The 13,413-nt window shown below is 41.8% G+C and overlaps 1 protein-coding gene across 2 annotated transcripts; it reads left to right on the top strand.

Moving 5' to 3' along the window:
- The first annotated feature begins 289 nt into the window (after positions 1–289).
- On the top strand, positions 290–12,827 carry hirip3 (HIRA interacting protein 3). Of its 2 annotated transcripts, none has more exons than XM_080775282.1 (16): positions 290–428; positions 861–981; positions 1,082–1,241; positions 1,357–1,641; positions 2,075–2,211; positions 2,344–2,548; positions 2,997–3,091; positions 3,311–3,479; positions 4,056–4,132; positions 4,400–4,502; positions 8,498–8,616; positions 8,787–8,925; positions 9,066–9,145; positions 9,369–9,522; positions 9,978–10,076; positions 12,352–12,827. In XM_080775282.1, exons 1-16 carry the CDS (start codon positions 361–363, stop codon positions 12,534–12,536), a joined length of 2,196 nt encoding a protein of 731 aa, XP_080631408.1. In that variant the 5' UTR covers positions 290–360; the 3' UTR covers positions 12,537–12,827. The 2 variants fall into 2 exon arrangements, with proteins under 2 accessions (XP_080631408.1, XP_080631407.1); XM_080775281.1 differs by having other exon boundaries at positions 4,056–4,180.
- Positions 12,828–13,413: the final 586 nt, after the last annotated feature.

Genomic DNA, 13,413 nt, shown 5'->3' with positions numbered 1-13,413 from the left:
TCATGACCAGGTTGACATGTGTTGTCTCACATTGGTTGGGAAACATGAAGACGGACTGTGAGTGCAGCAAATAAGAAAATGTGAAAATGGAGCACTCCAAATACACAATGGAGGAGAGGAATATGCATATCCTGCATTTCTATGAGGAATGTGCATTGAGTGTGTGCATTGAGTGAATGCAGTGATGTTCATATTCTATTGCCAATACAATACTTAACACCAACAGTGGGAGGCAGCAATACGCCGACGGGCGTGTTGTCTGCTGGAAATGAAAAAGAAGAAGAGGAGACCGGAAACTGGCGCAATTTGACGTGACGTCACTTCTGTAAACAAAAAAAACCCGCTGAAAAGTCAAGAAAGATGTCTGAAGAAGAAAAGCTGATTCGGACGTTTGTCTGTCAACAACTGAGTGATGCACCAGACCTGAGGTACAGTCGTGTGTGTGTGTGTGTGTGTGTGTGTGTGTGTGTGTGTGTGTGTGTGTGTGTGTGTGTGTGTGTGTGTGTGTGTGTGTGTGTGTGTGTGTGTGTGTGTGTGTGTGTGTGTGGAGGGTCTCTCTCACTGTTTGTGTTGCGGGGGGGGGTCTCTCTCACTGTGTGTGTTGGGGGGAGGGGGGGGGGGATCATGAGAAACTGATTGCTAATTTATGTCTATTCACTTACCAAATAATAAACAGTAGCAGACGTAGTTTACATTTCATTGCAATGTAATTTCAATAGACTTGTGTTCTTAACTTCTTTTCTGTATTTTGTTTGTTCACAAATACTTAGTTGGGTTGATAATTAATTACACACCACCTGGAAGATTACCACTTTCCTTTGATGTTATATTTCTGATTTAACACTTTACTTTGACTTTAGTGCCCTAACTCTAGGCATTATACGGCAGCAATATTTGTCACATGTGGGCCATGAATCATTAAGTCCAGATGCCAAACAATTCATGAAGAAGGTGGTTCAAGAGGAACTGATGAAAATGCAGGTAACATGAATGTAATCCTTCAATGCTTTTGCTCCAGTTTGTATGCATATTTTTGTATTGTATTTTTGGGTGAATAACAAACCATAACTTTTACTTCTAGGACCCGGACGAAGAAGATGGTGAATCTGTCAAAGCTGCCACTGCCGTGATCCCCCAAAAGAAGAGAAAGAGGGAAGAAGAAAATGAGGAGGCAAGTGATGGGAACGCAGATGACACAACTGTATCCCAGGCAAAGAAGTCTCGTCCGTTAAGCTCTTCCGGTTGGTGATAATGAGTGGTTGTGTTGTCTATCATTAGGGGTTAGCTTTCAAAATACACAGTAAATCCTCTGTGGCAAACTCCAACGTTTCTTTTTCTATGACTTCTTTGACAAAGCTTCTGAAATGGAAAGTGCCGGAAAGAAGGCAAGCAAAACATCAGAGTCGCGGCCACGTCAAGATGATGATGATGAGGACCAGAATGAGGCGGTCCGTGACGAAGACATTGGCGGTGAAGGAAACATGGACGTGGAAACAAATGAGAGATCTGATAACCAACAAAAGATCAAAAAGAAAATGGCAAATGAAAGTGGGGCGAAGAAGGGCAGTAATAGAAGTGCAGAAAAGACTACATCTGACCATGGCGGCAGTAGTGAGTCCTCTGAGGAAGATGGCAAGAAAGGTAAATAATATGTCATTTTACATGTCGTTTTTATTTCACAGCATCTATTACGGTATGCCCTTTATTCTGCCCAATAACTTTACGTTTCAACCTAGTTTATCATAACAGACATCATTCTGTGAAAATCTATGTGGCACATGGTGAACTTGTAGATTTGTTATTTTTGTTAATTGGTGTACAACAAATAGGATTAACTTTTTCTTGTCATTACTAAACATTTGTTTGGCCTTGTTTCAATTTACGTGAATAAAATACATGATACAGAAGTTCTGCACAAGCTTGGGTTTCAACATTCTGCACTCGAGGTCATTGATGGTTGCACTGTTATACACCCAGATGTGATTATCTTGTTTCACTGGCAAGTGTTTTACATTTCAATTTCTTTTGAGCTTACAAATTTTTTACTGTTCGGTTTTGATCTGTTTCTCTCCAGAGGCAGTTCTTCATACCACAAAACAAAAGACACCTGAGGAGCTTAAGCAGGACTCCGACTCATCACCCCCCTCTCTAGAAGACGAAAAAAAGGAGAGTGTAAAAATAAAAAGGAACAGAAAGACTAAATCCGAAAAGGTGAGCCTTCAAGCAATACCTCTCAGACACTCACAATTACACTGAAGTGTCAGTTAGTCTGTGAGGCTAGTCGGGCTAGGACAGGTTGCACACGAGATTGGGCTAACCTGTTGTCTTTGACCCTTTGCACAGGATGACAAATCTAACAAACCGAAGACTAAAGGGAGAACAAATAATAAAAGAGGGGTGAAGAAAGGTCAGAATGCAAGTATGGTGAAGAAGCCTTCCCCATCACAGAAACTCAGCGATGATGGAACGAAAAATGATGCCATAAAGAACACCACTTCCAACCACGACCGCAGTAGTGAGTCTTCTGAGGAAGATCATTGCGAGAAAGGTAAATGATACCAGTTGTCGTTTTACTTACAGCATCTATCATGTTTATGATAATGACCTTTCTTCAGTCTAATAACCACTTTCAGCCTGGCACCCCTATTCTGATATAATTCATAATATGTGAACATTCTGCGAACATTTAGAGAAACATTCTGGGAAAATCTACCAACTCACTTGTTGCAATATGTCACATTATGAGCTTGTAGATCTGCTATTTGACATAATCAAGTATACATGTGTGTAAACCTTAGTTTGGTCATGCAGCAGTTCAGTACCAACATAGCCTGACCAATTTTGGGTTCAGCTTTTGCTCTCGGGGCCAAGCTTATCGTTACTGTCGTTGATGGGTGTACTGTATTATACACCTGAATGTTCATGCTCTTGCAATTAGTGTATATATTTCAATTTATTTTGAGTTTACTGATTTATTATGGTTTTGTTTTGTCAAGGATCGAAACAGACACCTGTGAAGGTTATACAGGAAGACTCCAGCGCCAGTGAAACCGACAAAAAGGAGACTGTAAAGTCTAAGTCAGAAGAAAAGGTGAGCCTAAGATATTGTTTGATTTGGAATGTGCTTTAACTGATCATGTATGCTCTCTGCATAGCCCCCACAACCCATTCTGCACATCATGCTGTACTTCTGTACTCTGCAATAGACATAGATGGTCTTCTTGGAAGTTCTATTATTATCTATTATATGGGCCAATCTGAATGTTCACACTCGATTTGGCCAACCTATTGTCTTTGATCCTCTGCACAGGATGACAAATCTAACAAACGGAAGACTAAAGGGAGAACAAATAATATGGAGAAGAAGCCTTCCCCATCACATAAATCCAGTGATGACGGAAAGAAAAATGGCACCATAAAGGAAACCACTTCCAACCACGACAGCAGTAGTGACTCTTCTGAGGAAGAAGGCGAGAAAGGTAAATTATATAAAATTGTCGTTTTACCATACCATACCACCTTTATTTATATAGCACATTTAAAAACAACAACTTTGTACCAAAGTGCTTTACAGTAACATTAAACATTAAAAAGCACAACTTACTTTTTTACTTCCGGATCTATTATGATGATGCACTTTCTTCAGTCCAATTACCACATTAAGCCTGGCATCCCTATTCTGGTCATGTGTTCATACTGTATGTGAACATTCTGCAAAAGTAGACGAACATTCCTAAACCATAGCCTGAACACGTTTGGGTTTAGCATTATGCACTAAAGGTCATTGTTACAGTCATTGATGAGTGGGTGTACTGTATTTTATATTTCAATTTAATTCAAGATTATTTCATACAGCAGTTCAGTACTAACATAGCCTGACCAATTTTGGGTTTCAGCTTTTGCTCTCGGGGCCAAGCTTATCGTTACTGTCGTTGATGGGTGTACTGTATTATACACCTGAATGTTCATGCTCTTGCAAAAGTTGTAATTAGTTTATATATTTCAATTTATTTTGAGTTTACTGATTTATTATGGTTTTGTTTTGTGATATGAAGAGCTGCCTCTGGATACACAAGGATCGAAACAGAAGCTTAAACAGGAAGACTCCAGCGCCAGTGAAACCGACAAAAAGGTGACTGTTAAAAAACAAAGGAATGTGAAGTCTAAGTCAGAAGAAAAGGTGAGCCTAAGATATTGTTTGATTTGGAATGTGCTTTAACTGATCATGTATGCTCTCTGCATAGCCCCCACAACCCATTCTGCACATCATGCTGTACTTCTGTACTCTGCAATAGACATAGATGGTCTTCTTGGAAGTTCTATTATTATCTATTATATGGGCCAATCTGAATGTTCACACTCAATTTGGCCAACCTATTGTCTTTGATCCTCTGCACAGGATGACAAATCTAACAAACCGAAGACTAAAGGGAGAACCATAAAGGAAACCACTTCCAACCACGACAGCAGTAGTCACTCTTCTGAGGAAGAAGGCGAGAAAGGTAAATACCATACCATACCATACCACCTTTATTTATATAGCACATTTAAAAACAACAACGTTGTACCAAAGTGCTTTACAGTACTTTTTTACTTCCGGATCTATTATGATGACTAGAATTTCGCCCCCCTTCGGGGGGCTCAATCCTAGTGTCGTTGCAGCGCAATATGGGAAGAAGGAAATTGCGGGAATTGACAGACTCCACTTCATGTTTCAGCTGTGGTTTTAAACTCAGTAGTGTGCCCTGCACACAGCGCACACTCGCAATTGCAGCTGGAGGGCGACGCGACACACACACACACACACACACACACACACACACACACACACACACACACACAGAGCGATGTGTGGATAAATCACTGAGATTTGGGAAATGTGTTCAGAAGTACAACGATTAAGCACGCACAGGCAAATGTCAGAAGCATCTGTTTCGGTTTCCAAACAGGAAGTTGTAAATGTGCTTATTAGACGGAGGCAGCGTGATGCTGGCATCTATTGTGATGCCAGCATCACCACATTTCACATAGAAATATAAGCACCCATTTACTCGCTTAGCGGAGACTGTGGGGTGGTAGAGGACATCTCCCCGGACGCGTGGGTATGTCCAGATAGTTGCCTCGCGGAGGCCTCTTTGTCCAGTGTCCATTCTGGGTCTGGAAACGGCACTTTTTTGAGTGTTGACCCCAATAGAAGGTCTGCTGCTCTGAATTTTACACCTCTCCCGCTTAGCGGAGACTGTGGGGTGGTAGAGGACATCTCCCCGGACGCGTGGGTATGTCCAGATAGTTGCCTCGCGGAGCCGTCTTTTGTCCAGTGTCCAGTCTGGGTCCGGAAACGGTAATTTATTTTGCATTGACCCCAGTAGAAGCTCTGCTGCTCTGAATTTTACACCTCTCTCGCTTAGCGGAGACTGTGGGGTGGTAGAGGACATCTCCCCGGACGCGTGGGTATGTCCAGATAGTTGCCTCGCGGAGGCCTCTTTGTCCAGTGTCCATTCTGGGTCTGGAAACGGCACTTTTTTGAGTGTTGACCCCAATAGAAGGTCTGCTGCTCTGAATTTTACACCTCTCCCGCTTAGCGGAGACTGTGGGGTGGTAGAGGACATCTCCCCGGACGCGTGGGTATGTCCAGATAGTTGCCTCGCGGAGGCCTCTTTGTCCAGTGTCCATTCTGGGTCCGGAAACGGTACATTTTTTTGCATTGACCCCAGTAGAAGCTCTGCTGCTGTGAATTTTACACCTCTCCCGCTTAGCGGAGACTGTGGGGTGGTAGAGGACATCTTCCCAAACGCGTGGGTATGTCCAGATAGTTGCCTGGCGGAGCCGTCTTTTGTCCAGTGTCCACTTTATAAAGTCCATGCACTCCAGTGAATAGCATTTATCCATTTAGATAACTTTTTTATGTTATTTAATTACTTATTTTTACACAGAAACATAATGTGTGTCTTTACAATAACTGTAATGTAATAATAATACTAATAATGTAATGTAAAAATTATTTAATTAACGAATTAAATAATCTTATTTTATTCTGAAAGCAACCGGATGTCTTAAATCTGCTAGCTGTCAGACCGGAAGTTCTAAATTTGCTCATAAGACGGAGCCTTAGACGGAGCCAACTCGCAGGCAGTGCGAGAGGCTGGTTACAGGATTCTATAGGTCAGCCGTTTTGGTGTGACACACACGGCTTCCACATTTAGCTTCATACTGGGTGAAAGTGTCCTTCCAAAAATTATTATTTCGCTCGAAATTCTTATTCACAATGACATCGAGTTGAGGTGTTTGTGTTTTAGGGTAATTGTTGCATAAGCGCTATTTCGCACTATTTCTCCCTCCCCTCCCCTGTGTCTGAAGCAGCTAGCATGGAAGCTATATGGATTATGGAAGCTTTCCGATTGCACACAACCATGCCGTTATCCACGCGTCCATCCGATTGCTTTTAATGTAAATGTCCCATCCACTGAGCAATAGCGATATAAGCGCCTTATTCATTCATTCGATTCATTTGGGTGTGGGGCTGTGCAGTGCTGTGGGCAGCCTTTCTGACGGAGGCTCGGAGCTGCTGCTGCTGACGCTGTTCGAGTCGCATGGAGCAGTATAGAGTAGGCGTGGCGCAGCATTAGAAGGGCGCAGCAAATGCACGACATTGAGGGGTAGAAACCATCCCGGTCGCGTGGTTCATCTAACGCGTGTGTCACTGTGAAGGACTGGCCCCAATAAGTGAACGTAGTTGGCGTAGTAGACGCCAACATGACGATTCTGACGTAGGCTGGTGATGTTGAGCAACAATGGCGTGGTTGACAAAAGTAATATTTATTCAGTAATTAAGACATTTCTTTCAATGAAATGTAGCCTATATGTATTCTGGGAGTGTGCCGAATTTATTTTGCATATAGAGATGTGTGGTGAAAGTGTGGTTGGGTCGGAGAAAGCTGTTGGATAAACGGCCATGTGCTTATGTACCCCTGTCTATTAGGGTAGCAGGATTATTATGATTATTATTATTAGTATTGTTATTGTGATTATTACATGGATTATTGTTGTGATGTGAGCTTGTGGCTGACTCACTATCTAGAAAATAAAAACATGGCACTTCATTTAAAATAGGTTACAGACCCCTGTTATATGCGCTTGTTTTGGGATTATTTTTAAAGACCTATTTACTTGTTTCTATGAGACATGGCAACGCCAACAGCGCAGCGAAAGGCATCCACGTCTTTCTCTTGTGAAATGCTGAGATTAGAAACGACCATAATTATTTCATTTCTCAACCTTAAAAAAAAAATAAAGACATCTCCATAATCCTTGGGAAGTGTGTGTAGCAAAAGTAGTCGGCATTGTCATGGTTGAAAGTATTCATGCAACACTGACGCTGTAAGCTGTGTGATGCTAACGCGCTAACACCGTTAGCATGGTCTGTGTTGGTCAAAGGAAAAAGGATAGATATGAAACTACTGGCCAAAGTGTCATACAAAACACAACACCTAAAATCGGAATGTGATGGTGACCTATTGAGCACAAACAGACAATCATGATTTGCTTGCTGGACCTATAATTAATTTATGTGCATTACATTTCCACCTCGCACATATAAATCAAAAGCAAGATGGATGCTAACGCGCTAACACCGTTAGCATGTTCTGTGTTGGTCGGGAAAAGGAGATATGAAACTACTGGCCCAAATAAATGTCATAGAAAACACAACACCTAAAATCGGAATGTGATGGTGACCTATTGAGCACAAACAGACAATCATGATTTGCTTGCTGGACCTATAATTAATTTATGTGCATTACATTTCAACCTCGCACATATAAATCAAGCCACAGTGCAGTCAGAGAGTAGTTCACAGGTCACACACAGGAGCAGTGAAAGGGGGAGGGGCCTTCGGATGGCAGTGTAGAGTAGGCACGACATTGAGGGGTAGAAACCATCCCGGTCGCGTGGTTGATCTCTAACGCGTGTGTCACTGTGAAGGACTGGCCCCATTAAGTGAACGTAGTTGGCGTAGTAGACGCCAACATGACGATTCTGACGTAGGCTGTTGAGGTTGAGCAAGAATAGCGTGTTTCAGAAAAGTAATATTTAAACAGTAAAGAAGACATTTTTGGCGAATGCAATGTAGTCTATGTCTTTTGTGGGAGTGTGCAGGTTTTATTTTGCATAGAGAGATGTGTGGTGGAAGTGTGGCTTGGTCGGAGATAGAGCACGAATGAACGGCCAGGTGCTCATGCACCCCTGTCTATTAGGGTAGCAGGATGCACTTTCTTCAGTCCAATTACCACATTAAGCCTGGCATCCCTATTCTGGTCATGTGTTCATACTGTATGTGAACATTCTGCAAAAGTAGACAGTAACATTCCTAAACCATAGCCTGAACACAACAATGACCTTTAGTGCATAATGCTAAACCCAGTCGTTGATGGGTGGGTGTACTGTATTTTATTTTTCAATTTAATTCAAGATAACTTTTGTTTTGTTTTGTGATATGAAGAGGAGGAGCTTAAACAGGAAGACTCTGACTCATCACCCCCCTCTCTAGAAGACACCAGTGAAACTGACAAAAAGAAGACTGTTAAACGGGGAAAAAAAGTAAAGTCTAAATCCGAACAGGTGAGTCTTCAAGCAACACCGCTCAAAATGGAATATTGTTAACTGTCTTACACAAATTATAGTGAGATTTGGAATGTGCTGTAACTTATCATTCAATGCTCTCTGTATGAATAATGTTCCTCCACACTCTACTAACTACTTCCAACCAAAACAACAATGATTCTTCTAAGGAGGAAGATGAGAAGAAGGATTCTTCTAAGGAGGAAGATGAGAAGAAGGATTCTTCTGAGGAAGATGATGAGAAGAAGGATTCTTCTGAGGAAGATGATGAGGAGAAGGACTCTTCTGAGGAAGATGGTGAGGGTAAAGGTATTTAAGTCGCTCTGGATTAATCCTGCTGAATCTTCAAAAGTACTTAAGATTAATAACTTAAGCAAAGTACACAGATATGCACTTTTTGTGACACAAATGTGACTTTTTGACTTTAATTTATTGTCACTCCACTTTAGAAAACAACAGCAAGAGTGAAAACACTGGAGACAAAAAGAAGACTGGAAAAAAAGGAAAGAATGCTAAGCCCGAATCAAAGGTGAGATTTCAAATAAAATGTTGTAAAACGTATTCTTGATCATCTTTGATATCACAATATGATTAAATGTATAATGTGCTGTAACTTCGCTCGTATGCTCTGAAATACTTTTTATTATTCCCCCTTGTCTCATCAAACATCTGACATTTTCTATTGAGAAACTATTCCCAAAATATTGAAATCAGTAGAAGTGTTACAAGACGTGTTTTATTTCCTTGCACAGGACAAAACACAGCACAACGCTGTGGTTAGGCTAAAGCACTACATCACCCTCTGTGGTGTGAGGAAGCCATACAAGAAGCTCCTTGAGGACTGCAGTTCAGTAAAACAAATGGTGGCTTTTCTGAACAAAGAGCTAGAAGAGCTCGGAGTCAAAGGTGTGTGTGTGTGTGTGTGTGTGTGTGTGTGTGTGTGTGTGTGTGTGTGTGTGTGTGTGTGTGTGTGTGTGTGTGTGTGTGTGTGTGTGTGTGTGTGTGTGTGTGTGTGTGTGTGTGTGTGTGTGTGTGTGTGTGTGTGTGTGTGTGTGTGTGTGTGTGTGTGTGTGTGTGTGTGTGTGTGTGTGTGTGTGTGTGTGTGTGTGTGTGTGTGTGTGTGTGTGTGTGTGTGTGTGTGTGTGTGTGTGTGTGTGTGTGTGTGTGTGTGTGTGTGTGTGTGTGTGTGTGTGTGTGTGTGTGTGTGTGTGTGTACACTAGTCATTTGACAACACACAAGAGTGTAATTATCTTTAGCTCCATATAAAAAAAAGTGCATTGAGTATCTGTTATACATTGGGAAATCATTTGCAGGTGTACCATACCTTGAACTTAATAGCATCATTGTCTTTCCTTTGCAGGTCGACCAACTATTGCGAAGTGTAAAAAGGTTCAACGCAAGAGAGAGAGGGCTAAAGAGGTGGCTGAACTTGATGTCAGCAACATCATCACCACTCAAGGTGGTTATTTGTTGTTTAAAAAAAATCTTTGTGATGGTGTCCAACTGTCCATGCTTAGATAACATTTGGTTTGTCGTAAGTTGCACAGTTTCGTCCCCTACCAGAGGCGTAAGTAAGTTCTGATGCTTTATACAGGTTATGTCTTTGCCTGCTTGCCCTGACGGAAGGACGTTTTTTGGACATTGCAACGGGGCAAGATGAACCAATGTTTGCAATCAATGCATGTACAAAAAACTGTTAGGTTTTCTATTGATCATTGATTGACCACAAATCAATGCAATCAAGCTCATGAAAGCGGCAGGCCAGGAAGGTGTGTGATTCCATACTATAATGCTGTGTTGTGGCTCATTAATGAAGCAGACGCGTGACATAACCAGTTGGAATTAATGACACCAAACATTTGACTCTTATAAGGTGCTTCCTTGTTCCTTCAACTCTTCACTGCACTGGGACGCTGCGTTCATGATTTGAGGCATTTTGTTCAAAATGAGCCACTCCTGCAAACTTTGGAAGCCAATCTTAGCCAATGAGGATGGAATATGAAAGATGGTGGGGCAGATACGTCTTGATCACATGACTACAGTGCCGTATCCAGGGAATAATCAGCAGGGGGGCATTCATATTTCTAAGGGGGGCAGTTGATTTTTCAAGTTCACATCCATATATAGCAATTAAGCTCTCACATAGGCCTATACAATAAAACAACACAAAAGGCTTGGAGAAGGGCTACAAGTATAGGTTCCAATTATACACCAAAACAAATGATATAGCCTAATTATTGTAGCCAACAGAACAAACAAACAAACATAGCCTATATACTGTCATGTGGAAACACGATCGCATCGCACCAACAACACAATGAACACAATGAGCATCTCCACGGTGGGAGGAAAGTAGAAAAAAAAGACTATAGCCTATGCACCAACCATTAATCACCAACAAATAGTTGAGCATTTAGGCCTATAGTATCTTTTATATGTCGCCATCTCCACGGTAGGGGAATATGAGTAAAAGTTTATGCACCAACCAAAAACAACAGTGTATTTATGTCGGGAGGCAAAGGGGGGGGGGGGGGGGGGGGGATCTGCGCGTCTGTCTCCCTCCCTCCAAATGTCGGCACACGTCAAATGCTCTTTAGAGAGCGCATGCTTATTTAAGCCTTTGTTTGATTCTGTTGCGTGCTGTCTCCAGCCAGTCCCTGCCCTGAAACCATGCACTCATAAACGAGTGTTTTTTGCCATTATGAAGGCTACTTGGGAAGTTGGGTATTTGTCCCGTTTTACCTGATTCGGTGTGCCAGAACCAAGAACCTCTGGTGGAGAAGCATGCGGTGGAGGTCCGAAAGTTGAGCTGCTGCTGTGGAAGTTGCTACAGCAGCCCTCTGCCTCACTGAAATAATGCTATCCGACACTCGCGAACCCCCAGTAATGTGATCCGACGACCGCATTTCGTTGTGCATTTAGTTGTGCTCGGTGCTCGAATGACTCCCCGCAATATTAACAACAACAGGCGACATGGCGGTGGTTTCAGTATCGTCATCAGTCTACCTTTCTGAAGGCGCTGGTGGGTTTATAGAGTTTGGTGTTTAGCCTTTGAGCCAGTTCCTAATATCCATGATTCAATTTTACCGGTTTGGGTTTGTTTTCACTGTGACTGAAGTCTGAAAATATTTGAATTGACCCGCCCTGCGTGGCAAAACTGGTAATGACGTAGCTTTTGGTGCGCTGAATCAAAACGAATCCGACTAGGTGCACCGACTAGGTGCCAGTGTAGGCTACTTTTTATTATTGCATTTTTATTACTATGAATTCATTCGAAAATGTAAATTTATTATAAACACAAAGAACATGAAAATAACACATTATATATATTTTAAACCTGTAAAACATTAAATGGTGGGGTAGGGTTCTGGACTGGGGGGGCACAAAGTCTATCTGGGGGGGCAGCGCCCCCTAGTGCCCCCCCGTAGAAACGGCACTGCATGACTATAGAAATAACGTGTACCAATTGCCATGATGTTTGGACAAAATCCCTATTGACTAATTTACATTACAATTAATATGAAATATCAAAATATTGCATGATACAGCATGTCGCTGAGCTTGTAGTGCTACATTTACATAAAACTTTTTGGAAATAAGGAATTAATTGAAAAATAAATTAAAAAATATATAAAAGGTTTCTGCCCAACCGCAATGATGATTTGTTCTTTGTCTTCAATGTTGACTGTTTTCTAAACAGTATGAACATAATCGATAACAATCTTCTCTCTCAGGTCGACCTAAACGACGAGCAGCATCAGCATGGCAGGAAAAGGATGTTCCTCAATCTGATCCGTATACACGCACCGTGCAATCCAGCTCTGATAGTGATGGGGACGGTGAGACAGGCAGAGGAGGCAGGAGAACAGACTGGAGCAATCTGCAGGGCATCATCAGTGATGACGGAGACAGTGATTGACAGGCACAGCGGTTATTTGCAATTATTGACAGGCCACAGCTGTTCTTTGTGTAAAGTTCGTTTTTGGCCTAAGCAGTTGTTTTGTTCGAGGGACCAAATCCGTAGTGTACAGTATATTGGGATTGTTCTTTGGTTGATGTATTCCTTAACATTTTTCTTTGTTGACGGTATAATGGGATTCTTATTTGGTTTTTTTTTAATTTCCCTAACATTTTATTGTTGAAGGGGAGAAGCTTCTCAATTTAATGATTAATTTAATAAATAAACATTCATGTTTGTATTCAAGAAAAAGCCTAATTTTCATTTGTGAAAATCACATGGCGTATACTGCGCGTGTGTGTGTGTGTGTGTGTGTGTGTGTGTGTGTGTGTGTGTGTGTGTGCGCGCGCGTGTGTGTAGATTAGAGATATGTCATCAAATTAATTGAATAAATTAGTCTGAAGTGTTTCATATACTGTAGTGAAGAAAGACATGGAACTAGAAATGTCTAACAGAACAATGTGATGCAGACTTTTGACCTATTATGTCAGACAAAATGAGCCAGGGTTGGCCATAAGAATTGGAGGTCTTGTGAAGTTGGTCAGTCTATTTCGTTCAGAGTCTATTTCAAACAAAGTGTTTGCTGTCATATTTTGACAGTAGGAATTGCCTGTCATCATTTGACCCCCCAGTATCAGGATGTATTAGGATGTTGATGATATTCATTCATCAGCCAACACTCTCCCCTCACAGGTAGTGAGTTCTTCCTGTTCTTCCTGATGTGCTCTTCTACTGCAGATGTTTCGTCAGTCTAGTCACTAGTAGTCAGTATGGGTGTGCGCACCTGCGCATTCATAAAGTGAATGGCAGCAGATCAAGTGGCAAAGTACATTTAATA

This window comes from Protomyctophum bolini, assembly GCF_963924005.1.
Source record: "Protomyctophum bolini genome assembly, chromosome: 11".
Lineage (NCBI taxonomy): Eukaryota > Metazoa > Chordata > Actinopteri > Myctophiformes > Myctophidae > Protomyctophum > Protomyctophum bolini.
The sequence above is the reverse complement of the archived record's forward strand: the minus strand, read 5'-3'. Positions and strand labels throughout refer to the sequence as shown.